Source organism: Doryrhamphus excisus, linkage group LG5 (genome assembly GCF_037039965.1).
Source record: "Doryrhamphus excisus strain RoL-2023G ecotype Guam linkage group LG5, RoL_Dexc_Guam_v1.1, whole genome shotgun sequence".
Classification (NCBI taxonomy): Eukaryota; Metazoa; Chordata; class Actinopteri; order Syngnathiformes; family Syngnathidae; genus Doryrhamphus; species Doryrhamphus excisus.
The window spans coordinates 23,113,219-23,140,745 of record NC_136361.1 but is presented as its reverse complement, the minus strand read 5'-3'; the positions used below and the strand labels follow the sequence as shown (position 1 = coordinate 23,140,745).

Genomic DNA, 27,527 nt, shown 5'->3' with positions numbered 1-27,527 from the left:
GAATTGCACTGCTGTTGATGTGTTCAGGTCAGAATAAAATTATAAAACAGCGTCAGACTTTGTGTGACTGTGGTGTGTGTGAGTGTGTGGGGGGGGGGGGGGGGGGGGGGACCACACTATGCTTCCATCTGCCGTCATAACAGATGGCTTCATATGATATGTAATTCATGAAATCCATTATTTAATAGTGCAGTTATCGTGCTGTTGTTGGGGTAGTACCACTTATAGGGTACATAACCTTATGATTACTGTCATCTCTGGACTATAGTGCACAGCCGCATATAAGCCACAGCCACTAAATTCAAAGAGGAAAAAAAATGTACATATATAGGTCTATGAGTATATGTCTATGCTTTTTTTCATCAGAATTCAACATCAACCACAATCAAAGTTGTACTCACATATGCTGTATTACAGGACCACTTATTTAACACACTCAAATTTCATTCATTCATTCATTCATTCATTTTCTACCGCTTTTCCTCACAAGGGTTGTGGGGGTGCTGGAGCCTATCCCAGCTGTCTTCGGGCGAGAGGCGGGGTACACCCTGGACTGGTGGCCAGCCAATCCCAGGGCACATAAAGACAAACAACCATTCACACTCACATTCATACCTATGGACAATTTGGAGTCGCTAATTAACCTAGCATGTTTTCGGAATGTGGGAGGAAACCGGAGTACCAGGAGAAAACCCAGACATGCACGGGGAGAACATGCAAACTCCACACAGAGATGGCCGAGGGTGGGATTAAACTCGGGTCTCCTAGCTGTGAGGTCTGCGCACTAACCACTCGACCGCCGTGCTGCCTAGATCAAATCATCTTTGCAATAATTATCGTCCACTTCATTTGTCCAATCCACTACTTCCTGAAGATGCACTCTAAGCATCATGGGAAGTGTAGTCCTTTTAGTCATAATTAGCCACACCACTGATAAGTCGCCATCATGCCAGCCGCTGTTTTCCCTGACTTGGAATATACCAACTCCATCAATTCAAAAGATTTAAGCTGATTTAGATCTTTTTTTTTTGACATAATAATTGCTTCACAGCTGTTTTTATTCTTCAGAGGACTACAGACAGAAAGAAACGGCCTGCTTGTGCAAGCAAATGTTGGACTAACTCACCCCGGGTCACTAATTAAAAAGTGATAGATGCATCCCAGCTGTAATTATACTAAAGTGACTCATTGCCCTTTGGTGTCTTGAAAGTCAGAAGTCATTTCTTAGATTTGAAGTTCATTTGCAGGACGTGGCGCGATCCAAATCATTTGTTGTGGATAAAGTTGGTCGTTGTACAAGCTATATATACATCAACGACACAGGTTAGCACCACGAATATGCCTGTTAACCATTAGATGCATAAGTGGGTCAAAAATGACCCGGTCAGGTTGTTGTCTTGAAATATCTTTGTCATTTTTTATCATTTCATATTCCAGGTATTACTCAAAAACATGTTTTTGATATCATGCCATTCACATTTTTAACTTACCTTTTATACAATTTAAGAAATTTTAGTTTTTGTGTTACTACCCCAACCTTCCATAAGTGGGTCAAAAATGACCAGGTCAGGTTGTTTTCTTGAAATATGTTTGTCATGAAAATTTATCATTTCATATTCCTGGTATTCCTCAAAAAACACGTTTTTGATATCATGCAATTCACATTTTTAACTTACCTTTTACTATATATTTTAAGACATTTCTGTTTTTGTGTTACCCCAACCTTCCACAAGTGGGTCAAAAATTCTTATCAACTTATCAACTCCTAAATATAATACTAAATATCATACAAGTGATTATTCCTAATCAAAATGGCAAAATTTTTGACCCACTTATGGAAGAGTGAGGGTCCAGTCACTCGTGCATCTAAGGGTTAATGTAGGCTATGATGCTGGTATGGCTTACAGCACCGGCACCGTGTCTTGCTATTGTCACTCAACAATGAAACCTGAAGACAGCGTGGGATTTTGATACAAAGCATCCTTTTTTCTCACTGCACTGTCAACACTACACTGTCTAAATGAGCAATAACAACATATTTTATTTGCCTACTTACATACTAGCTGCTTTACTCGCTGCTTCCTTTATTTAGTTTGAATAAAGATGATGAAGTTACGGTCAAGACAAGGTTTGAGGGTTGCTTTTCATGAACCAAGTGCTGACATCAAGCATAATGATGATGACTGACAGGTCGGGCGCTATTTACGTATGTTGAACCATTCCATACATGACTTTACGTTTGGTACAACCCTGTACCGTGTTATTGGCCACGTAGAGTTCCACATGATGGTTTGACTGAGTGGCGGACCCGTCAACAGAACCCGCCCTGCTCTGTGACAACACAAAATGCAGTTTTCACCGTGTTGGAAAACTTTCCAAACAGTTGGAAAGTGTCTAAAAGTGACTGGATGGTTGTTAAACGATCTAATAGTCATGATTTTTATTTCTGTACTTATTTTTGCTTTAGGTTTTATTGATACATATGAGCCCATATCATGAGCTCTTGAGTTACAATTAAAAGCTTATGATTAAAACCAAATATCGAATGCAATATTGGGATTACACTTAGCATCCACACTGTTTTATAACAGCCAATTAATTACTGGCAGCCCGATCACGCCTGACCTGCTGCAAAGCAATTTCATAACTATGATGGCTCTACCTAATACAGCAAAATTAGCATATGCTAGCAGTAAAATTGAGCTATTTCGTCTAACTCTTTTTATAAACGGTTCCATTTCATCTCCAGAGCCAGGCAGTGTTGTATTAATCCCGTTCACACTGATGAGTGACTTATGTGAACTAGTAATTGAGGTAGTCGGGTGCAGGATTTGTCAGAGCTATTTATTTCTTCTGTGTATCTAACAGTTCAGTCTTTGAAGACGATGGATTTTTGACGAGCACGCGAGCAGCACACATTTCCCCACCGGTGCCGACGGTTTGGCTTCCGAGCGGACTGGTTGGCAGGGCAAAGACGACTGACTCAAGTCGTGTTTTTTCATCACGAGGCAAATGAGCTGGAGGTTGTGCATCGCCACAAACAGCTAAATGAAATATTCCCAGAGATAAGATGGCATTATGTTTTATGTCTAAAAGTGGTTTTGGTGAAACGGCACCGAGGTAGGCTGAGACAGGCAAAGAAATATTCTCACTCACAAACACTCCACCTTCAACAAGGGCATGAAGGCAGCTTTTTACCTATTTAGTCAGAGTTACTGATCACAGCTACCATCTATTGCTCACTTTCAAATATACAACGGACCTTAGAAGTCATCGTTGGCCTGTCTTAAACAATACCGCCTGTTTTTGTTCTTTATTAGATCATTTCGGCCATTGCAAGGTCGCTTTAACGGTGAATCTTGGGTTTCAAAATGGCCTTTTTTGCATCACACCATCGTTGACACAAGACTGGCAGGACGTTGGAGAAATGCGATTCCCATCTGGCGCTGCTCTTGACTGTCCTTCACATGCACACACGTTAAAATCCACTTAATTGCACCCGTGATTCAATAAGCTTGTCCTGTCTACGAGCCTCAGACATTTTTAGTCACATGATGCGGCAGCAGTGAAACTTTTGCAACATAACAAAAAGACGCGGTCGTTCACTTGTACATATGTACTGTCATTTGAAATGTTCATAAAGTTTTCCTTTGGTTAAAAAAAAACAGACATCAAAGCAATCTGCTCTCACTCAATCATTGCAATGTTTTTCTTTTCGGATTGTGCTGCAATATATTATTTTGTATTATTGGTATCTGATATCGATCGCTATGTAATTAAAGCACAAGAAGGTCGATAGAAGGTGCGCTCGTGAAATAAGATGAAGTTAGCCCCACAATAGGTTGCTGCTGCTGTTGAGCATAATGGCGCCACTATTTCACGCGAGGTGCAAGTGGAAGTTTCACTTCCTGCTGAGAATGCTTCTCAAATATTTATGAGTTGCTGCTCCAACACTTGGACATTAACAAATAATGATGAAGTTCATGATAGTTGTGAGCAACCCAGCAGATTGAGGTTCTACTTGACACGCAAGAAGAACAGTCAAATAAAATGAGTGAGTGTATAGAATGAATAAAGACTCAGTTTCCCGAAGATGGCACAACCAGGAAAATGAGAGCGCTCTAAGTCAGAGAGGAGACGGAGGAAGAGGAGGTCCTGCACTGGTCGTGTCAGGTGCAGGTGGGAGGATGAGCAGAGTGTGAAAATGGAAGAAAAAGGTTCATCATGGCAGTGAGGAGCAGTATGGATTGCGGATGAGGTCAGCCTTCTCGTCCGGCAAACAAACAGATCATTCGCTAGACAACAACAGCAGAATATCTGAAGTACGGAGAAGGAAATATCCGAGGTGACGGAAAGTTAATTCATTCATTCATTCATTTTCTACCGCTTTTTCCTCACGAGGGTCGCGGGGGGTGCTGGAGCTTATCCGAGCTGGATAGGTCTGGTGGCCAGCCAATCACAGGGCACATATAGACAAACAACCATTCACACTCACATTCATACCTATGGACAATTTGGAGTGGCCAATTAACCTAGCATGTTTTTGGAATGTGGGAGGAAACCGGAGTACCCGGAGAAAACCCACGCATGCACGGGGAGAACATGCAAACTCCACACAGACATGGCCGAGGGTGGAATTGAACCCTGGTCTCCTAGCTGTGATGTCTGCGCGCTCACCACTAGACCGCCTTGCCGCCCGTGACGGAAAGTTGAAAACATTAAAAAGTGTATTATGAGAAAAGATTATGAAAAGTATTATGACCGCGGCACGGCGGTTGAGTGGTTAGCGCACAGACCTCACAGCTAGGAGACCAGGGTTCAATTCCACCCTCTGCCATCTCTGTGTGGAGTTTGCATGTTTTTTTCCCACATTCCAAAAACATGCTAGGTTAAGGAGTTCGTATGTTCTCTATAGGCGGCATTATGAATTATCCTTACTGACCTTTTTTGCAGTTTCCAAAAAAACATGCTAGGTTAATTAGCGACTCCAAATTGTCCATAGGTATGAATGTGAGTGTGAATGGTTGTTTGTCTATATGTGCCCTGTGATTGGCTGGCCACCAGTCCAGGGTGGACCCCGCCTCTCGCCTAAAGACAGCTGGGATAGGCTCCAGCACCCCCCGCGACCGTCGTGAGGGAAAGCGGTAGAAAATGAATGAATGAATGAGACAGGAAGAGGCGGATTTGCTGGGAATGTGTGAGCAAGATGGTCACGGAAGGATAACTCATATTTAGACAGCTCTCCGCCGCACTCCGCTCAGCTTCAGCACACATAACTTGCTACATCCATTAGTTCAACTAATTCCCTTCGCCATCTGCCGTGCAATTTTCAGATGCACCTCTGGAGCTGGAGAAAAAGTTCAGGACTTGGGGGGGTTGTCACGTTGATTTGGAAAATATCAAATTGACTTCATGGAGGTACCTCGTGTTAATATAACTCAACAGTGGGGTTCCTACAGGAAATCAGGTGGAGGAGGTAAGATCACATGCCTTCCCGTCCTTCCGAATGATGACCCATTTTTTAAAGCAGCCGAAATAAAATCCTGTTCTTTCTATTGACGCCTTTTTTTTCTTTTTCGTGTGATACAAATGGAAGACAAGGATACTGTTCTTACCTTCATAAGATGCTTTAAATCCATGAGCACTTACTGCAAAGTCACTGGTAAGCCTCAGGGAAAAAATTGAGCCTGAACTCGTAACAGGTGAGGGAATGCTAAATCCTGTTAACCTGCGAATCAAAGAAAGACAGTTCAGTACCAGAGCGTGATCGCATTCGCTGCACAATATAACATTTACATTTCCAGCACGGCTCAGTAAAATATATGAATAATTTCATATCAATATTTCACACCGATCGGTGAAAAAAAAAACGATCGCCGTAATAACAGCGACATGCCAACTCTTGTTACGACAACACAAACATGACGTAGGGTTCCCGACACCCGCCAGGGAATGCTCTTTGCCGCGAGAATCAACACCAGTCTGTAAAACCTCAATGGTTTCGGTTTGACAGGTTTTGGCAGACAGTGCCAGTCGATGCCCGTGTGTTTGATCACTCCCTCGGGAAACCTATCGGTGTTCGACTTCTCTGGCATCCTTCTGCGCCTAGCTGTCAACGGATCGCTAGAATTATCTGCCTAACTTCGTCTTAGGACTCCAATCAAGCAATGTGGTTAGTTTGGAGCTCGTTTTTGTCCCACAGGTTAGTGGATAATACGTCTGTGGGGTAGGTGGTAACTTTTGTGTCTACATTATACTAATTATGGCGTGTCTGTTGTTTTTTTAATAAACCTTGTCCATTTGCGAGGCCCTTGGAATTGGGTAGTGGCAACCCCGGCCGATAGCACTAAAATAGCAAATTTAAGCTGTAAGTTTGAGATATTGACTGTTATAAATGTGGAACGTCTGGATTAAAAAAAGGGGTGATTTTAGGCTTTTGTAAAATATGAGATGTGTGATGCCTTTGTGTTTCCATGATGTCAATCATAACGTTTCCTATTTATTGTGAGGTCCTGGTTGCTCCAAATTGGTGGAGGAGTAGATGGTGCAACCTTGAAGCCGTCAGAGATGAAGCTGTGGCAATGTTCTGTCCTTTTTGATTGTTTGGCTGATGAATGGGAGGTCTGATGTGTTTATGTTACTGCGTCGCTTCCAAGCGGTGACTGATGCTGTGAGGGGGCGAGCCATTGTTTGAAGTATTGTAGCTGACTTGACAGGTGATGTAGTTCAAAGCCGGGTGCGTCTAATCTTCATTGGGTCTTAGGTTTTTGGAATGTTGATGGTTTTAAACGTGGTGTTTTATTTTTCCTGTAGAATTGAGATATTGCTGTGTTATTTCCGATATCTGATATTCCCACACTGTGCTCCCTTCCACGGGGTTAAGCGACACTTAAGCAACTGCTTAAACACATCAAGCATTAATGTGCATCTGGTTTGTCCGTCTGTGGTACAACGGTCCAAAGCCACGCTAGAACCCACCCTACTGCTGCATGGTAACATCGCATTGTAACAGACTGCTTCATTACGGCATTTCAAATTAGGTACGGGTCCAAACAAATCCATTTGCTTTCACGACGTCGTAAAGAAGATGTGTTGCTGGCCATTCCTCAGCACCACTTGCTGATGTTCTATCGACCTTCTCCAGCTCTAAGTCAGCCCGTGTAGCATGAACAGAACTTGCATGAAATAAAACGTCTCCTTCGCTATTGGCATCTTGTTTCTTTGTGCAGTTCCCTCTTGCTAATTTGGGGGCCATTTGTGTTACCAGCCCTCTGCTCCCAAGTAAGCCAGGTGAATAATGGCCGCAGTAGGCCAAATGTGTGTGTGTGTGTGTGTGTGAAGGAGGACAACAGGCTCCTACTGTGACAACAAGGAAGAGTGCGGTGTATTTACAGCTTCAATAGAGTTTCCAATTACAGCAGCGTTCACAGTGGTGATCCGTGTTGTAAATGATTATTCTTTGTCCCACGTATGTCCCAGCATGCAGGCAAACACCGGAACAGGCATTCGCCATGCAGTACAAGTCTGGAGGTACTTCAGGAAAAAAGGTGAAATAATAATAAGACGAAAATATGAGCTAGAAACCTCATATTACAAATATACAATATAAGGTGGCCAGAAATATTTCAGTATTGAACAAAGCAAAATTTGTTTGAAATCAGAAATCACCATATGGTTCTACCATATCTTATGTACTGCAAAAAAGGTCAGTAAGGATAATTCATAATGCCGCCTACAGAGAACATACTAACTCCTTATTTCTAAAATCACAAATACTTCAACTTGCTGATATAGTTCATCAACAGCTAAAATAATGCATAATGTAGCGTGTACAATGCGCTATTACATTTAACATTAACTTTAGACACTTTAATTGTAATTTCTAGGCTAGAATCAGAAAAATCCAGATTTCGGCTCTGGGAGTGAGATGGAAAAGAGGCGAGCACACAATTTGCAGCAGTGGTGGTACCATATATTATAAAGTGGAAAAACCAGAATACAAATTCACAACACTAATTTACAAATACATTTCAATGAGCTCAATTTACAAAACGCATTCATCTCATACTGAGAGTCCCAAAACATACAACAGTCCAGTGGTCCAGTAATCGAGTGTCCAGAGGTTCAGGAGTGGAGGAAAGGAGTGAAGTTTTTATGAAGGCCAAAGAGGGACAAAAGGGAAAAGGACGGCTGCAAAGCCTCCTACCACCCGGTCAGAGCAGAGCAGGTGGGTGACAGCTCATCAGTGAATCTGGGCTTCAAACTTCCAGGCATGTTGCCTCAATGCAGGGTTCCTAGCTTGCCGACAAACCTGGCCTATGTAAAATAGGACCAGCAGACATCAATTCATGTGCACACATTCTAATTACATATATAATACAAGTCGTATCATAACTTCAATTGTACAATATATTATCATTTATAATAAATAATTGCACTTATGTATTATTCATTATAATCAAACTAGTATGAATCTTATAATCCAAACAAAGGTACTAATAAACGGTGCTAATGCCGTTTAGCAATGAAATGTCAACACTCACCAATTCCATAGGATCGAACACTGCTCTTTTTAGTTCATCGTTGCGTCGGTGGACGGCCCCTATATTCCGACCACGTATGTAAAATGTTTAGACATTTTCCCCATGTATAAACTTCAACAACGAAACGAAACTTTTAAATACCTGCTGCGATTCTCCCCATGCGTCCCTCACCGCTACCGGTGTGTAGTCCCTTCCGGACTAGATATACGTCACTGATTGGCGGCGCACCGTCACGTGACTTTGTGAGACACCGTCACGTGACCTAATGACGTTGCACCCCAAACATTGTACGCATGGTAAATTTAATTAATATTTATATTTATATAACTTTATTTTCCATCTTAAATAATATTATTTTATATCTGGGTTACAATAAGGCTAAAAATAACCAATTAGCTAAAAATGTCACTTCTATGCTAGGACTACGTTATGCTAGCCATAGCATTTCAGTATGTGGAATCAAACTATGGAATGGATTGAGTAAGGAAATTAAACAATGCAATTAAACAACGATGAGCCAATTCAAGAAACAATACAAGCAGTTGATGTTTGCTAAATACAAGGATGAAGAGTTTTGAACCACTCATGATGTGCTATATATATCACTATATTGACACTTACTATGGTACCCATTATGTCATTGTAGGGTCACATCACCTTGTACTTCGGTATGAGGTACATTATTAAAAAAAAATTAAAAAAAACCTTAAACTGTATTATAGAAAGCAGGAAGTGAACAAATGTAACAGTTACTGATTGTAAAAGTACCAGATGGAGGGGGAGGATTTAATAAGCTTTGCTTCTTCCTACTCCTTTTGGACATGTGGAACTGGGAACTGATTATGGGATGCACTCAATTGTAATCTGATGCATGTTCAAATGAAATAAAACCATTACCATTACCATAAAAGCAAAGGCTTTGACAGACGTGATGCAACCGAAAACTACACCCAGACAGAGGTCGAAAGGAAATAACACATAAGCACACAGTACGTTTTGTCACTGTTCAATCATTGGATATTTGTGTTCGTCTTATGCTGATGCGGTGTGTGACATCCAAACCGCCCACACATAAAATCCACTGCAAGACTCTCGGAATGGTGCAGGTTTTTTTTTTCTCTCTAGTAGCACAAAAAAAGCAAATATACACATGCACTATGCATTCCATTTGAAGTTCGGCCAGACAGAATTCACAGAAAAACGAATACTTGACTGAGAAGATGGGGACAAAGAATAGAGCAATCAGTGACTGCACTGAGCACGCTCCATAGCACCCGCCAGGATGAGTGTAATGCATTAAACACAATACTAAAAAGCACTGACCTGCAATGTAATAACTAAAGATAATGATTTTGTTTGAATTATTTAGTACATTAATCCAAAAGTTATGCAAAGTCATTATAGTGTGCTGCAGGAGTGATTACCATGACAACAGGAACAAAAGAACTTATGTGGTACTGGCAGCATGCCATGCAAAAAGAAACAGATGCAGCGTTACCGCACCGTGTGCAGTCATGTGATGAATTAGGCCTGATGAGCGAGAGCCTTTGCACTTAAGTCCCCTTTTTAGACCCGTCTACCAGAAATACAAGATATTTACTCAAAAAAGCAAAAACAAATTGACAATCTGGACGTCAATCCTAATAACTCAAGTCTGAGAAGACAAAATCCCTTCATGGGTGGCATCGAACAGCAATGGACTGAGGATATCATGGGGTTCATGTGCACAAGGTAACGGCATCTATTATTTATCTCAATATATAAATATTCCATACGTACATACGAGGGTGCAACAATGTTTGTGTTACGGTTCGATACTTTTTCTATACAAAAAAATGCCTTCAGCATGAACCATCATACAGCAATTCATGACAAGTTACCTGGAGAACATATGTGTCAATCAAACCTAACCTGAGTAATTGAGATGCGTCTCAAAAATCAACAACAAGTAATAAAAACTGACGACCAGCAAAGTCATTGATGCCATCTTTTAAAAAGAAGGCCGTCCCAAATCTACGTATATCTTCAACAGCAAGATTCCATACGATGTTCAGCACGCTTGTCCACAAGCTATGTACTACATCTGTATTTGGTTATGTAGTTCATGAATTATTGATAAGACGATGGCGTTTTAAAAAGGCAACAAACCCTTGGCAAATACGACACGGACGATATTGTCGCACATCATCGAGCACCCCGAGGTTACATTTACGTTGACGCTGGTTCCAATCGTGAGAGAACATCAGCAGACTTGAGAGGACCGCGAACAACCTCTGGCAAGGCGGCAGCTGTTTAATAATGAAATAATAGAAACACACAGAGGAGGCAGCTCTGCCGTCAGGCGATCACAGAAGACGCCTGGCTCTTATGAGAGATGGAATACCTTCTATATGTTGCTGCTGAATCGTTGGAATAAATCCCCGTTTGTACCTTTTGAGAATATATGAAAATCGTATGCATAAGTAATGGAACCAATGGAGGCAATACAAGTAAAATAATAAAAGTAAAGCCTTTTTTTTATGCTTGGTTTATTTGCACCCATGTTTTTACATACAAATTAGCGTAATGCAAATGTGAAATATTTCCATCATTACTTCAGTCACTACTTCAAAAACATATTTATTTATTTAACAACTCAATACACTCAATATGATATATTCATATGTGACTTTTACTCATCCGTATATACCGTTCATTATTTGTACTAAGACCCATTCATCATTGCACTAAAATTAATATATATTCTGGTGTCTGCTCCTGTGCAATATTATGTATATATCTTGGATATCTTGTATATATCTTGTATATATCTTGTTAAACTGTCTTTTTTTTACTTTACTTTTTGTATACTTTTTTAACGTAACTATTGCACTGAAAGGAGAATCTCTCCAATATATAGTAATATCCAATATACGTTGTCCATCTTGTATAATGACAATAAAAGTCATTCCATTCCATGTTTTTAATACTTGTGGTTTTATTTTGCCCCCCCGTTTTTAATACTTGTGGTTTTCTCACTTTTTTAACACTTGTGGTTTTATTTTGTTCTCAAGTTTTTAATACTTTTTTGTTGTTTTTTGTTGTTTTTTCTCTTCATTTTTCTTTTTTATTTGTTTTTTCCAGTGAAGCAATTTGTGATTCTGAAGAATGGAAAAGTGCATTGTAAATTGACTCCATTATTATTATCATTATTACAAGTTAAAGGAACAGCAGGCAAGGCTGAGTCTGCACATAGTAAAGCATTAGCAATTAAACACAACTTCTGTTCAAGTGCTGACTTGAATCAAATACAGCTTGGTGTGATAAAGCAGAATAAGTTGATGATCCTATCGAAGATCCCAAATTAAAAACGCCGCGGCAGCACTTGAGTGAAAAAATAACCCCTAAAACACAGTAAACTGTACTACAATACCAAAGCAACCAGTATTACTTTGCTTACTGGCCAAACTCGGTTGTGTGGTGAGAAAAGCCGACCTGGCATAAAATCTAACTTGCTAAAATCAATACTGCAAAAACAAAAAAGACCAGTGACTAATGTGGTTCCGTTCAGGGCCAGTGAAAAAACCCCTGCAGGTCGGCCTTGATGGCGAATGGGTGATGGATGTGAGGCCGCGGGGGTCAAATGACCTGTAAACAAAAACTATTTGCATAAAATAAATGATTTGCACAGCAGAGAGACGGAGCACGCTTCCTGTCTTCCTTCAAGGCCTGAGCAAGATGGGAACTCGCGACTTGGGCAGTTCTGGGACAAAAGGATCAAGAGATGGAAGTAAAATGGGATCCGCCGCCCTGCACGGGTGTTATACTCCATCAGGTCAACAGTAGCCGCCGAATGGCTGCGTCTGGCCATGAGGCGACCATGATTGCCTGGACAGATGTGGGACTTTCTTCCACCTGAACACACTACATCAGCCCGAGAGGTAGCTGTCGCACATACCGCCATCCCATGATTGAGCCTTGCTATCTCCATGGCACCAAGAGGGAAGAGGGAGAGAATGGTGCATCTCTTTTTGTCTGTCTCCCTCCTTCCCCATCACAGTTGCTCTTTCTGTCACTCAAGCTCTCTCACACTTTATTTGTTTCTCCTCTCAAACGGTTTCTGTAATTTCTTCTTTTGTCTGTTCCTGCCGACGTCTTTTTTTAGCAAGTCTGCCCTTAACCTTGTGCCCTAAAAAAAAAAAAAAAGCGCGAGGATCAAACAGTGGAGATGAGAACATCTGTGACTGGCAGTAAGAAAGAATTGAAGTCAATCTCTTGTGTTTAGTTTATTGTCGGAGTCAGAGCCAAATAGTCAGAGCCAAATAAGGCTCATAAGTCAAGTGAATGATGGCGTTCTGGCCGGCCAATTCGTCAACATTGAGGAAAAAAAACCAGCAGGAGATGATTTAAAGACTTCTCCTTCCTCTTTAGAATGGCTCCACAACATTTTACTTTCATAATTACAGGAATAAACGTCAAATCTTCTAAGCTGCTCAATTTATTCTTTATCGCCCAACAAAAGTCAATCATGAAGTCGGGAGCAGTGCCAAAGTAGGGCGTTATTGCAAAGACTTCACAATACCGTGCAGTACGCATCACGATGCTTCAGTCAAGGCACGATACAGCAGGGGTCCCCAACCAACGGCACCGGTCTAGCCGGAAAACCTTAAAGTGCAAACATTCATTTATTCATTTTCTACCGCTTATCCTCACGAGGGTCGCGGGGGTGCTGGAGCCTATCCCAGCTCTCTTTGGGCGAGAGGCGGGGTGCACCCTGGACTGGTGGCCATTTTAATCTTGCACGATGCTATGATATCATTATCAAATACAGTAAAGTCTCGTTATATCGATATTCTCGGGAGTCGGAAAAAATACCGATATAACCGGACTATCCATATATCCGATCCTGCATTAAAAGTGGGCGGATCTTTGATATGGCATGTAATTTTCACCTTGAGTTCATGGATTGCGTATCTAGTATGCTTTTGTACTACAATAAATTTTGTACTACAGTAAATAAAAATAAACTTACGCTGTAGTGATTACCGGTTACCGGGACATAATTCACCCCGGAACTATCGATAGGGAAGGTGTTGCCACCCGGAGGGGTAGGCGCGAGGGACGGGTGTTTTCCGCTGTGTGTGCTGCACTCTGGTGGTGGAAGTGTGAAAAATAAAGTTGGTATTGAAATCCTTAAGCAAAGATTGATTTAAGCTGCTTTTGTATCGATATAAGCAGACCAAATTGGCTGGCGGGAGATGAAAAGGGCATCCTAGTAACCGGATTATCATAATAACCGTGTATCGTACTAACGGAGCTAATTATATCATAAAAGACTAGAAATTTGCCGGGAAATGAAAATAGTATCGTAATAAGTAGTAATTCATTTTAACCGATATCGATATAACGAGACTTTACTATATAAACTCTATGTGCCATGCTTTGACCACCTCCCAACACATTAATTAACCATATGTTTAATTGTACATACATATCAATATATGTAATACTTTATCAAAGTATGTAGTGTTCCATTATCATCTTAAAAAGTCTTGTGACAAAAATGTGTAGTCGGAGAAGGAACTAGCAACTATTTTTTTTAAAAATCCATTTCAGCGCTTTAAATAGCTTTGTTATTTTCCTCCCGTCACACTTTTGGTCTGAAAGTGTCTTCCTCGATAACGCCAGCCCATGTTGCCATGAGAGTCTATTTCCAGGATCTGATGTGTGCCTCCGGGTCTTAAAATGTACGCAAGCGAAACGCTAGCTTCAGGACGATTCGTTTGCTCCGAAACAGATCTCACCGAGTAGAAAACAACAGACCTTTGTGTTTGGTCTTAGTTGGTCCAGTTTGGACACCATGCAGTAGTCAGGTTCTCACCTCATCATCAACCAACTACCGTGAGGTATTTGACTCCAAAACATCGTGATGGTCTTCCTTAAGAATATGTTGATATGATGACATTTGTGAGAATAAGATCAGAAAATCCTGCTTTTCTTTATATTATAAATAGAAAGCACAGTAGTGGAAATTAAATAGGTTTCATTTATTCATAAATGAAAAATTCTCAGGCAGGATATGACTAGAAAAGAGTGAAAAAGAATTGGCATATCCACGATCAGGTGATTAGCGTGGCCCCCAACTGATCCGAGTACTTTATCTGTGCTCGTCTGTATTCCCTTACATTATCCAGTATGGCGGAGAATGTCAAGTCGGAGCGCTCGGTACTCGGCTGAATTTACAAGGTGGAAGGAAGGAGACATGGATGAGGGATTATGACACTCAAATACCAAGCTCAGTACCGTGATCTATGTGTTGCAGTTACTATGACAGCACGCATCGTTTGTTAGTGGGTGTGCGACCACTTTGATTGGGAGCCAAAAATCGATAGAAATTTCAATCCTCTCTGGGGGCCGGCTCCCTTTTTTATTCAACACGTCGTTTGCTGGCAGTGGCGGATGAAGGGACCGGATGAAGGGACCGGATGAAGGGACCGCCTGCTCGGCCGGCTTGACAAGATTTAGTTAGACGATGTACAATGATTAGCCGTAAAATATGCTAATCTAGCAACATCCAGGACAAGAGCCGCATCACAAATCCGTCCTTACAATGACAGGAATTCTCGTTTTTGATGGGATAAATTCTGTTGATTTCTTTCATGTGACTTCATACAGTCCTGGTTGGTAACCATAATTCAATTATGACTGAAACTATTGTTTTCAAATGAGAAAAATTGGAGATCAATGCATCGCGATTGGCTTTGGTGGAGGAGTGGCTAGAATATTGACGTGGCAATATATGGCGGCTCTTTTTCTTCTGATATATTATTGATTTTTCATGTCTTAATATTGATTTTTTTGAAAAGTGGTGTTTTGGGCCAGTTGTAATTTCCGCAAGGTTGATAGCAACATGCTATAACAAGCTCCAACCCATTATCATTGTAATGTAGCATCAACGTAGCGTGGCTAAAATAATAATAACATTCTAATCTGCTGAGCCGCTCCTCTATATTATAAATGCTGGTCTTCATGGCAGCAAATAAACAACATTTCTTACATGTATTTTTATTAATGTCAAATTTCCGCATTAATTATGTTTAATTCATTATAGTCATATTTAGTTTATTTTTATTATGTTAATCTATTGTTTCATATCTGACTTTGCAGTTTTTGTATGCAAGTTGCTTTTGCGTAAATCTAAACGTTTGAATGCTTTCTGTGCATGAGTTGTTGGGCGTGGCCGACAATGACCGGTCAGAGAATCAGAATCAGAATCAAAATCACCTTTATTGTCAATGTATCGCATACAACGAAATTTGAGTGCAACTCCGCGGTGCATTTTGTAGAACGTAAAAATAAAAAATAAAGAGAAAAAATACAAATAAAATAAGGAATAAGAATATAAATATAAAAATCAATGCAGTGATATCATGGGATCGTGCAAGATTAAAATGTGACACAATTTGTCATTCAGAGAAAAAAACTGGGGGAACGTGAGGAAGAAACCCGGGGAAGGCGGCCGTCTGACTCGAGCGATTAGGTTAGCAGGACTCGACAATAACGATGTACCGATGGACCGGGGCAAGTTAAAACAAAATTGGGGCAAGTAAATCCAAAAAGCTATTTCATTTTGACAAGATGTCTCTCTCACGCAGCAACAACATGACCTCAAGAAACTTTCCAGGAGTTGCATGATCGACCTGCACCATGTCTGCAAATGTAGCGGATGGCTTCAAGCCTTCATGGTGCCGTTCTTTAAAACAACCCAAATATTGACATACTGCGGGGCGGCGTTCAGCTAAACTAGTAGCGCTCGCCGTCTCACGCGGATACAAAGATGGATCGGAAGCATCTCACAACACATCTCATCTCGGAAAGTGAGCTGGGATGGAATTCACGTCTGATGACCTGCAGCCGGTGAAGCCGCCGAGACAAAATTGCCCATCGACAGGCTGAAGATGGTCTTTTGGAATAGTTTGATCCATCTTTACAAATTAAGGTGGATTCAGTATTCCGGACACTTTACATACCAACGCAGTACAGTTACATAACAGCACTTTTCAAAACATCCACTCGAATCACTAAAACCACCTGCAGACCCGTGAGACGGCTTCAATAAAGCAGAACATTATAATCCTCATAAAAAAGGATTTATTGTACGGCTGCTTGACTAAACGGACTTTCAGAGAAGTGAAGATGAATATTTGCCAAAGGGTCACAGGCGTGTTATTCCGGCACGTTTACAAAGGTAATGAGAGCGGCCGGCTCATAAGCCACAGCAGCCTTTTTATTTCGTACATTTGGCGAATCAAGCCAGCTTTCATTTGCAGATCCATAATCAAGACGGTCAACCCTGAAATTGAGAGTAAACCGTTATTCTTAAACCAGGGAATACAAAGCATGGTCCCAAAGAGTAACTGACCAATCACGTTCACGCTACTCATTCAGGAAGTTCCAACCATTGAACAAAATGGCCATTGACCCTCCTGTTGACAATCGCTGTTTGACAATTTTAGACCAATTTTTCTCCAAGTCAGCTGGGATAGGCTCCAGCATACCCACAACCCTAGCGAAGATAAGCAGATTACGGGAACAGTTGTTCCAAACAAACTTCTTCTTATCCACCTGCACTGCAGACAAGAACGTTTCATTAGCAGAAAGAGTCGACCTCAGAATTCTCGCAAAAAAAAAAAAGCTCAAGGAAACGGTGCCAATGTTATTTTCCCGAGTCAACTTCTGCGATTCAACTTGAGTGAAAGGGGGCCGAGGTCACATGCTAATATATTTGAAGAAGCGCTGCGCTGCCAAAAGTGGCCTGCGAGGAGATTCATTCAAGACCTGAATCACTGTTGATACTTCAGCGTCGCATCACTTCAGGTACTTGAAAAAATGCAGTTTTCAAGGTCAGACTTTTCATAGATTTGTCCTACGTTTTTCTCGTAGCGTAGCTTCAAAATATTCAGACAATTTAGGATCCCTTTTGGTTTCTGCAGTTTGTCCATCAGTTCATTTTGACCATAAAATGTCCATTTGTGGGTTTCAGGTAATGACAAACATTTACTTCAAATCACACATCATATGTGATTTAAATACTGCAGAGGTAATTATTTTTGATTGTTGCAATGTTAGGGGTTAGCGCGCAGACCTCACTGCTAAGGGACCAGGGTTCAATTCCACTCTCAGCCATCTCTGTGTGGAGTTTGCATGTTCTCCCCGTGCATGCGTGTGTTTTCTCCGCGTACTTCCTCCCACATTCCAAAAACATGCTAGGTTAATTGGCGACTCCAAATTGTCCATAGGTATGAATGTGAGTGTGAATGGTTGTTTGTCTATATGTGCCCTGTGATTGGCTGGCCACCAGTCCAGGGTGTGACGCTGGGATAGGCTCCAGCACCCCCACCACCCTCGTGAGGAACATCGGTATGAATGAATGTTGCAAGGTTTAAACGTTCACACCAACGCTAGTAATGACTCACATTTAACAGTTTAATTCATGCAAGTCAGATGATTCAGCCAAATGTTACGATTATTTACAATTATCTGCATTAATTAGAACAAATGGGTAGGCTTGCAAGGTGAGACCTCTACCTGAAGAAGTTCCTCTTGAAGTTTTTAAAGATGATTGTATTGCATAACACAGTACATACAGTACATCCAATCAATAAACATTAGCTAGAATGTTACATTTGTTCGGCCATTCTTTTTCGATGCCACTTGTCCTCACTAAGGTCGTTAGCGGGTATGCTGGAGCCAGCTGACTTTTGGGTGAGAGGCCAGCCAATCACAGGGACACGCTCACAGTCATATGATTTTAGAGTCTCCGATTCACTCTCGTTACATCCAAGGCTCGGACCGAAATGACGATACATTTGGGATAAGTTTCGAGAACATATGACATCATAGTAGCAATCATTCATCCCAGCAATTGGCTTTAGCGCAGTGACAGCCCACATCAAAAGTACAGTTGTTTTTGTGTTGTTGTTTATTCCGTAAATATGACTTTCCTGTACAAATGAAGGTATTGAACAACGGTCGTGCCGATCTATTGTAAAGGCATCAAGGTGAGCACAATAATTCATTCAGACAGACTGTCAAATTACATAGAGGGACAAATGTTCTCACAGTTGTCAGTTTTGGTGAGAATGCTGAGAGCACCGAGAGCGGATAATTGTCTTGTCAGAGTCTGAGGTAAACAAGGAAAAATCGTTGTTTGATTTCCATGTATTTGTCCTCTACCTTTGTCTCCTCCAGTGAAGCATTTCAATAAAGGACGATGGCTCTTCAGCTGACCCGCACATCCCTGAAGCCAACATCGAATGCTCATTCGGAAATAAATGTGGGAGATTCTGTGTGTTCGGGTCGATGGGTTTCTTCCCTTTGGAATGTGAATACTATTTCAAGTGTGCTGTGTGACTGCTGGGAATGATAGCAGTATAACAGTGTATTTTTAAGTAATATTAATTCCTAAAAGCGCATTCAGATAAGAATGCCAAATGTCCATTACATCACTTTTTAACATGCAGACAAAGTAATAAGCAACGGAAAGCGTCCTTACCTCGATCTGAAGTTGGCTGGGTGCGGGTGCCCATCATACAAAGATAAAAAGTCATATTCTTCCTCCACAGCAAAAGACTGAAAAACTATATGAATCCTGTTGCCCTCCTCTGCAACAATCACCCAAGTACAGTTTGCTCCATTGGGGTAACCGTAGGGAAACCCTGGGCTTTCTATCGTCCCGTTCCTTCCCTTTAAAGTGCCTCCACAGGTATGGATGAAACCTGAAAAGGAAGAAAAAACCATTAAATGGATACAATGAAGGCGATGACTCATTTGTACAAAACAGTCGTCATCACGTTGAACAGAAAAGAGGACTTTTTTTCTTGACCGTGAGACACAGATTGGGCCTATGAGACGAGACAAGGTGGTTCATCTACTTTTCTGACCTATTAATGTTGTTAAAATGGTGCATTCTCGTGTTAAACAATGGCAAAGTTTCAGATAGAATTACGGATTAATAAATAAATAAGACAAAAAGACTGTATGACTGACAAAAGGTCTCACTTCATTCACGCCGTTGTTCAACTTTGGTACGAGGTACATTATTCATTCATTCATTTTCTACCGCTTTTTCCTCACGAGGGTCGCGGGGGGTGCTGGAGCCTATCCCAGCTGTCTTCGGGCGAGAGGCGGGGTACACCCTGGACTGGTCGCCAGCCACTCCCAGGGCACATATAGACAAACAACCATTAACACTCACATTCATACCTATGGACAATTTGGAGTGGCCAATTAACCTAGCATGTTTTTGGAATGTGGGAGGAAACCGGAGTACCCGGAGAAAACCCACGCATGCACGGGGAGAACATGCAAACTCCACACAGAGATGGCCGAGGGTGGGAATTGAACCCTGGCCCTCCTAGCTGTGAGGTCTGTGCGCTAACCACTAGGCCGCTGTGCCGACGGTACATTTTAAAAAAAAAAAAAAAAAAAAAAACCTTAAACTGTATTATGGAAAGCAGGAAGTGAACAAATGTAACAGTTACTGATTGTAAAAGTAACTGTTACATTGGATGGTCACATCACCTTGTACTTCGGTACGAGGTACATTATTAAAAAAAAACAAAAAAACCTTAAACTGTATTATGGAAAGCAGGAAGTGAACAAATGTAACAGTTACTGATTGTAAAAGTACCAGATGGAGGGGTAGGATTTAATAAGCTTTGCTTCTTCCTACTCCTTTTGGACATGTGGAACTGTGAACTGATTATGGGATGCACTCAATTGTAATCTGATGCATGTTGAAATGAAATAAAACCATTACCATTACCATTACCATTATCATTTATCATGGATAAATAAGCGATTGAACAGATGCTGCAATTCACCACATTGCAAATACGGAGCACATTGTTAGGAAAATGCACATTACTTTCTTTGGTCAGACAGTCTAAGAGGAGAAAATATGTCACGTTGACTTCTAGCCAGGTTTAGTGTTTCTATTTGTGGTTGCAGCTATCCTTCAACAGGCTGCAACACCGACTGCAGTTAGAACAGAAGCAGCGGTTACATAAGTCAGGAAGCCACAGTGATGCTCTCTGGTGTTATATTGATCAACAATAGCTTTTGGTCTCATTACTTTCTCATTCTTTCCCCAGGTCAAAAACCTCAGGGGGTCCTTCAATTTCCTTAACACCCACTTTTACGGATGATGACAAATGACAGGAACAAGCTGAAATGTGAGCTCGATATATAGATATACATGAATCTAAAAGAAAACTACACTTTGGAATTTTGGCCATCATCCGCAAGCTTTATGTGAGATACGAACGCACACGTCTTTTTCTTGTCTATGCATTCTAAAGATATAAAAACAGATTAAAAAGAGACAGCTCATTACTGCGTATAATGTGACACATCTGTCAATACGCCAGCAATGTAGTTACATCAGCATAACAATGTTAATAATAATAATAATAATAATAATAATAATAATAACAATGTCATCATAGCTTGGTTAACATGCACGTCACATGGAGGAGCGTTTTGTTTTATGTTCTTCAGAAGGCTTCATACGCGGAATAAGTGTTATGCATACATGTGAGTGTGTGTGATGTCATCATATCATTATAATCCAAATGACAGCGGTGTTGACTTAGTAAACAAATAAGCTATATATGGCTAACCTGCACATATTGACTTAAAGGGGACCTTTGTATTGCGCTGTGGACTCCTATAGAGCAGCTACACGCAATAACCCGCACAGAAAACTTTGTAGATCTTCCAGAACCTGCACCTATTCATTCCAAATACATTAATTCTAACTACATTTATAGGTCAGAAAAATGGAAAAAGCATAATGGGTCTCCATTAAGACTACAACTGAATTGACACTAATTATATTCAAGTATTTTTGCCATTGTTTATAATAATATCCAGTTTATATTTAAACAAATGTAATGCACTGTGTGTACATCTCAAAGTCCACAATAAAAGTTGAGTCCATCTGATGACTGATGGTTCTCTGACCGGAGACCTCCTAGTGGTCAAAGATTCCATACACCAGGTTCAGAGTTGAATACTCCACTGTTAGGCCTCCTCACAGACATATTACGATGAAGCTGTGACGTTACTTCAATATAAATGCTAAGACATGTTTTTATCTGGTCCCGATGCGTCCACGGGAAGCCTCCCCAGCACCACGGAACAAAGAGTGCAATCATAGCAAATTGGCAGAGAGTTTTAGTCAAGCAGCACACCGGCTTGGCTGGAGATGAAAGCATTTTGGTCAAGTGAGGAGCCGTGGCTTCACTGCAGGAAAAACATGTACCAATTGGAGATAGTTTGGAGCTTATTGTTGTATTATGTTCAGTTCAGTTATCATTTGACAAGAACATGAAATCACTTTTGGATTATTAAAATGCATAGCAGGACTCTACAGATGTCAATCCGGAGAATACTCAGTAAAAGTATTACCTTCGCACTGCACCGCTCATTTTATTTTCATTAGTATCGTTTCAAAACTTTAAATCCCATATTATAACATTTGCAGAATACTAATTAATTAAATTTCATATTCATATTCAATCATCAGACTGGTGCTGCTGCACATCTGCAGTCACAGCTGTAGTCTGATGGAAACATGGCTGCCAATTCAGGCCTACGGCCTCTCCGACCGCCACTAAACACTCAGTGTGGGCAGCACTCGTGGCAAAGTGGATGGGTGAAGTCTTGCCCAGATACACAATAACAGCAAGATGGGAGCGAGAATCGAACCACCAAGTTTCCGGTTTCTGGACGACCTGCTCTACTTCCTGAGGCACTGCCACCCAACAATGTCAAATAAATCTCAGATGTCCGGCAATGGTGTATTGACCAAAATCCAGCCACCTTTTTGTGTGTCTGTAGCTTTAATGTTAATGAATTGTATGTAACTAATATACACGTGCACATATTGATAAGACTGCCACAGCTACTGTATGTACGCAACGGTGCTAGCATCATTGACAATATTTATTCAGCTGATAATATGTATTTGATGATTTGTACAAACTACCGTATGGACTGCTGGCACCAGCATCCTGCAGACTCATATAGCAGTCTTGCGTAATTTGACACCAAACTTGTGTATCATTCAAGCATGGGTGTCGTACCATGCATGCGGACATTACATAAAGACACCGACACTGAAAGCGCCCCCTGCTTCTTATGACACCGACAGCTCGCCCAGCCTTTTTCAGAAGCCTTTTTGAATCATATGACCTTGTGTATTGATATCAGCAACACTGCGGCCTTCACTGCTCATTTGTCGACTAGGTCCACTCTCGCTACATCCATACATTTTCATCTCATTATTGCATCATTGTGTATTATTAAATAAATAATACAACACATTTATTGAAGGTTATATTAGGTTAATGTAATGTTTGGAAACATAATGAGTTATTCAATAAATTTAATTAAAAACATGACATGGCAAAGGTAACCCAAAATGATGTGACCGCCTAAAATATTGACAAATGATATTGACAAAGTTAATAGGTATTTTTTTGTATATACTTCCACTTTGAGTACAAATAACAAATGAAAGTGAACATGAATCCAGAAGCATGCATGCACTGAAGGCCCGTAAGTCCAAGCTGACTTCCTTTTTCTGGTCCTGGTGAAATTATCACAACATTTTAACTGCAGAAATTGATGATGTTATCCACTATAATAACACATTTTGGATTTTGAGGAAGATTTTGATTGTGAAAGAAAGGTAATATCACTTTTATGAGCTCCCTTGTAATAGTACAGCGGTACAATATTGTATTGTAGATGAAGTATTTGTAGAAGTTCACCACATCGTAGTGACAAGTCCGTGTTTCTCTCGGTTCGTAAATAAGTCCAAATTCTGGCATTTGATCTCATTAGATTGTGCAAGTGGAACTAATGTTGTGGCTGGTGAGTGTCTCTATACGGCAGAGTTTCTCACACATTAATATTGTATGTGGGTATTCTGACTCAAAACACTGCTTGTATTGAATGCTTAATAGCGTCTGTGGGGATGAGATATCCTCATTTCCAGGACACCTACAGTAGCTTCCTCCTTTTGACTCCCCTCTGCTTTAGATGAGAGTATTTGTTTCATCCTGCACAATCCCCACAACTCTGTCTGCATTTTTCCTGCATTTTAAACTCTTTCTCATGCATTGGCTCTTTATGTTGTTTTTTTCTGGTTCTACCATATCTTACTTATTGTGTGGAAATATGGGGCAATAACTACAAAAGCAATCTTCACTTGCTAAATGTACTGCAAAAAAAGGTCAGTAAGGATAATTCATAATGCCGCCTACAGAGAACATACTAACTCCTTATTTCTAAAATCACAAATACTTCAACTTGCTGATATAGTTCATCTTCAAACAGCTAAAATAATGCATAAGGCTAAAAATAACCAATTAGCTAAAAATGTCATCCAGAGAGGAGAAATATGATCTCAGGGAATAACTAAATCTGAAACACTTCTATGCTAGGACTATGTTAAAAAGCCATAGCATTTCAGTATGTGGAATCAAACTATGGAATGGATTGAGTAAGGAAATCAAACAATGCACAACGATGAGCCAATTCAAGAAACAATACAAGCAGTTGATGTTTGCTAAATACAAGGATGAAGAGTCTTGAACCAGTCATGATGTGCTATATATATCACTATATTGACACTTACTATGGTACCCATTATGGCATTGGATGCTCATATCACCGAGTACTTCGGTACTTAAAAAAAAAAAACTTAAATTGTATTATGGAAAGCAGGAAGTGAACAAATGTAACAGTTACTGATTGTAAAAGTACCAGATGGAGGGGTAGGATTTAATAAGCTTTGCTTCTTCCTACTCCTTTTGGACATGTGGAACTGTGAACTGATTATGGGATGCATTCAATTGTAATCTGATGCATGTTCAAATGAAATAAAACCATTACCATTACCATTACCATTACCATTACCATTACCATTACCATTACCATTACCATTACCATTACCATTACCATTACCATTACCATTACCATTACCATTACCATATGTTGTTGCCTGAATATGTGCTTTCTTTCAGTAAAACATCTCTACCCCCCCCTTTGCTAGTACTTCCTGTTTTCTCCCCACCAAATCAATCTATTATGAATTATCACACAAGCCTGTCATATGCTAAGTACTCCCGGCTCCATAAAAGCTCCATTAGTAAAAAAAAAAAAAAAAAACACTGTACATGCATGTTGTGACTTCAAAGGGCACCACAATATGTTTCCCTGCGCGTGGAAAGGATGTACATTAAATGCATTCATCACTGAGCTATGCAACATCTTCTTTGAACTCTGCTGTCACGGCTCAGTTGCCTTCCAACCTGCAACGTCGCTTCATTCACTCAACCCGCTCACGGGGGCTTCCTGCAGTCGCATGTTCATGTCACGTTCAACATATAGTTTGATGAGAAAACAAATTAACGACATGCCGTCAATGCACAGTGGGGGGAAACAAAGCTCCATAGTATGAATCAGTATCATCAAGGCCGGGCTTAAACAAGGGGGGGGGGGCCTCAGCAGGCGGTCTGTCTGACTAACAGACAACACCAAAATGACCCCGGCTGTTGCTCACTTCTCAATTTCTCACTTGGCTTTTTGCGTATAGAACATCTTCCTGGATTTGACCATGTTGTCAATTCACTCAAACTCAACCATCCTTCTGCTTATGCTATGCTATGCCATGCCATCCTATGCTGGAGCCTACCCCAGCTGTCTTCGGATGAGAGACACGGTACACCCTGGACTGGTGGCCAGTCAATCCCAGGGCACATATAGACAAACAACCATTCACACTCACATTCATACCTATGGACAATTTGGAGTCGCCAATTAACCTAGCATGTTTTTGGAATGTGGGAGGAAACCGGAGTACCCGGAAAAAACCCAGGCATGCATGGGGAGAACATGCAAACTCCACACAGAGATGCCCAAGAATCAAACCCAGGTCTCCTCAATCCTCAATCAAACACCATGCAACTTAAACTCAACCAATCCCGACAAATTATGATCAACTTTGGAACATTGTCCCATTCCCAAATTCCCAGTACACCTAAAAACTTACTGTTAAAAATCAGTCCCTTTTGTCAGTGTCGGGATTACAAAGGACACATATTTTTCAATCGTATAACATACAAAAACTACTTAAAATCGTGTTTTTGGGTTTTCCAAACTATGCAGGCATTATGTAAATTGGTGAAATACTTTAGTAAAAAAAATAAAAACACTAATCCTAGAGGTACACCTTTTTATGAATAAAGAACATTGAAAATGACCTCAGTTGGCATACGTGCATGCAGTTTTATCACAACGCAGATTCAAACCAGAAGTCATTCTTCTGTTGCAAATGCGTTGTGACGGCCAGATCAAGCTTCTCGAAGCACAGACACGTTCCATCCAGATTGCTGACACAAGCTTCATTTTCTCAAGGCTTTAAACGCACGCTGGAGACACCTGCTGGTGAAATAATATACAAGCAGCAAAAAGTCTCACCAGTGAGAGCGTCTCCTTGAGGAGTTTGCAAGGACGCTGCAAGCACACAAAAGTGGAGCTGGAGTTATTGAGCCGTTGCAACGGTCAGTGTCGTTTGAGTTCCATAGTAAGACAAAAATCCTAGTTGGCTCATGTCAGGGAAGCAGAATGCGAGGGAGGCACTTTGAATTTTGTTGTTTCGATAGTGTTAAGATTGAGAAGATTTAGCTTTAGAATGACTCCAGTTTGTTTGTGGCATCCAGAACAATTGAATGTAAATCAAATAAATGTCATTTTAACGTGATTGATGATAACTACTGTGCTGTACACTAAAGTCTGAAGAGAACAGCATCAAGAGAAAAGAACGTGTTTTAACGGTGTCAAACCGAGGTGCGATATTAGACTCACTTGACAGGAGCTTTGTGTCAAAGTGACATACGAACGCCACTTCAGGAACAATGTGGGCTTCAGTTTCAAGGACATTTCAGACAGAGCACTTTGAATTTCAATTGAGAAGACAGTAACTGAAGCACTAACCCTCGGCGGACATCATTACAGCCGATGTGTCAATGTTGCAGTCAAAGGGGCAAATGATGGAGAGACGCTGAAAAAGTGAAGACTTTGGTGTGACCTGCTTGTCTTTCATGGCAAACGTTGGGACGACGGTGGCTTTGTATGTTCGAATCCCGTTTGTGCTGGATCGTTCCTGTAATCAATACCTGTCAAGGTTGAACTGTTACAAAAGTGGGAAAGAAATGCGGCCCGCGTATTTGCTTGCAGGGCTCCACTCTGCTAGCAGTTGTTTATGCAATTAGCCGTCTGATAACAACGAGGTAGTAGATTGCAATAAATGACCTTTGTTGTGAACACAGACATAAAAAAAGCAAAGAATAGAGATGTGTGTCTTGCTAACAGCCAGTTAACTTCTGGCAGCAACAAAAACAACATCAAATCTGCCAATGAAAAGAAGCCGAACAAGATCCTTGCTTAACACCTGTGCCAAAATTTGTTGTGTAGGTTTTGTGTAATCCTCGGCAGCAAAATGAACAGCAATCCCACACTACTCCCTCATGCTTTTGTGTTGTGTGTACGGTATGTAAGAGTAATAAACTTGTGCACCATCGTTGTGTCCGTCAATTGGTCATTCCAGCCAATGAACACAGCAGATCATGGCTTTTCGTGGGACATATTTTCCAAGACCACCAGCAAAATGTCTATTTTGGACACACGGCTAGCCCATCTCCTACCGCCAACAGCAAGCTAGCAGCGTTCTCCTCCAATTTTAGATCAACATTTTCATTTTGGCTCCATAAAACTTTTCTCGTAAATGGCCATTGCCAATGGCTACCAGGGTTGGGCATTGAGCATCGACTTACATTTCGATTTTCCTGGACGTATGGAATGAGAGGATCTGTTCTGAACTGGGTAAAAAGGTACTAAACGTATACAGTATGAAACTAGAAGAATAAACAT

The 27,527-nt window shown here is 40.8% G+C and overlaps 1 protein-coding gene and 1 long non-coding RNA gene across 4 annotated transcripts in view; both read right to left on the bottom strand.

Moving 5' to 3' along the window:
• LOC131105461 (CUB and sushi domain-containing protein 3-like) overlaps positions 1 to 27,527 on the bottom strand; it is a 234,974-nt gene that overhangs the window by 197,102 nt on the left and 10,345 nt on the right. For all 3 annotated transcript variants that reach the window (XM_058053596.2, XM_058053597.2, XM_058053598.2), the window contains exons 2-3: positions 19,078 to 19,300; positions 5,616 to 5,728 (exon numbers count right to left, since the gene is read on the bottom strand). In XM_058053596.2, the coding sequence (XP_057909579.2) occupies positions 5,616 to 5,728; positions 19,078 to 19,300 (336 nt within the window). The remainder of the gene's footprint in view (positions 1 to 5,615; positions 5,729 to 19,077; positions 19,301 to 27,527) is intronic.
• Positions 7,965 to 8,733, bottom strand: LOC144898474 (uncharacterized). The gene is made up of 3 exons (XR_013627355.1): positions 8,685 to 8,733; positions 8,544 to 8,602; positions 7,965 to 8,316 (listed from the first exon to the last, which is right to left on the bottom strand). It is a non-coding gene; the product is annotated as an uncharacterized LOC144898474 (long non-coding RNA).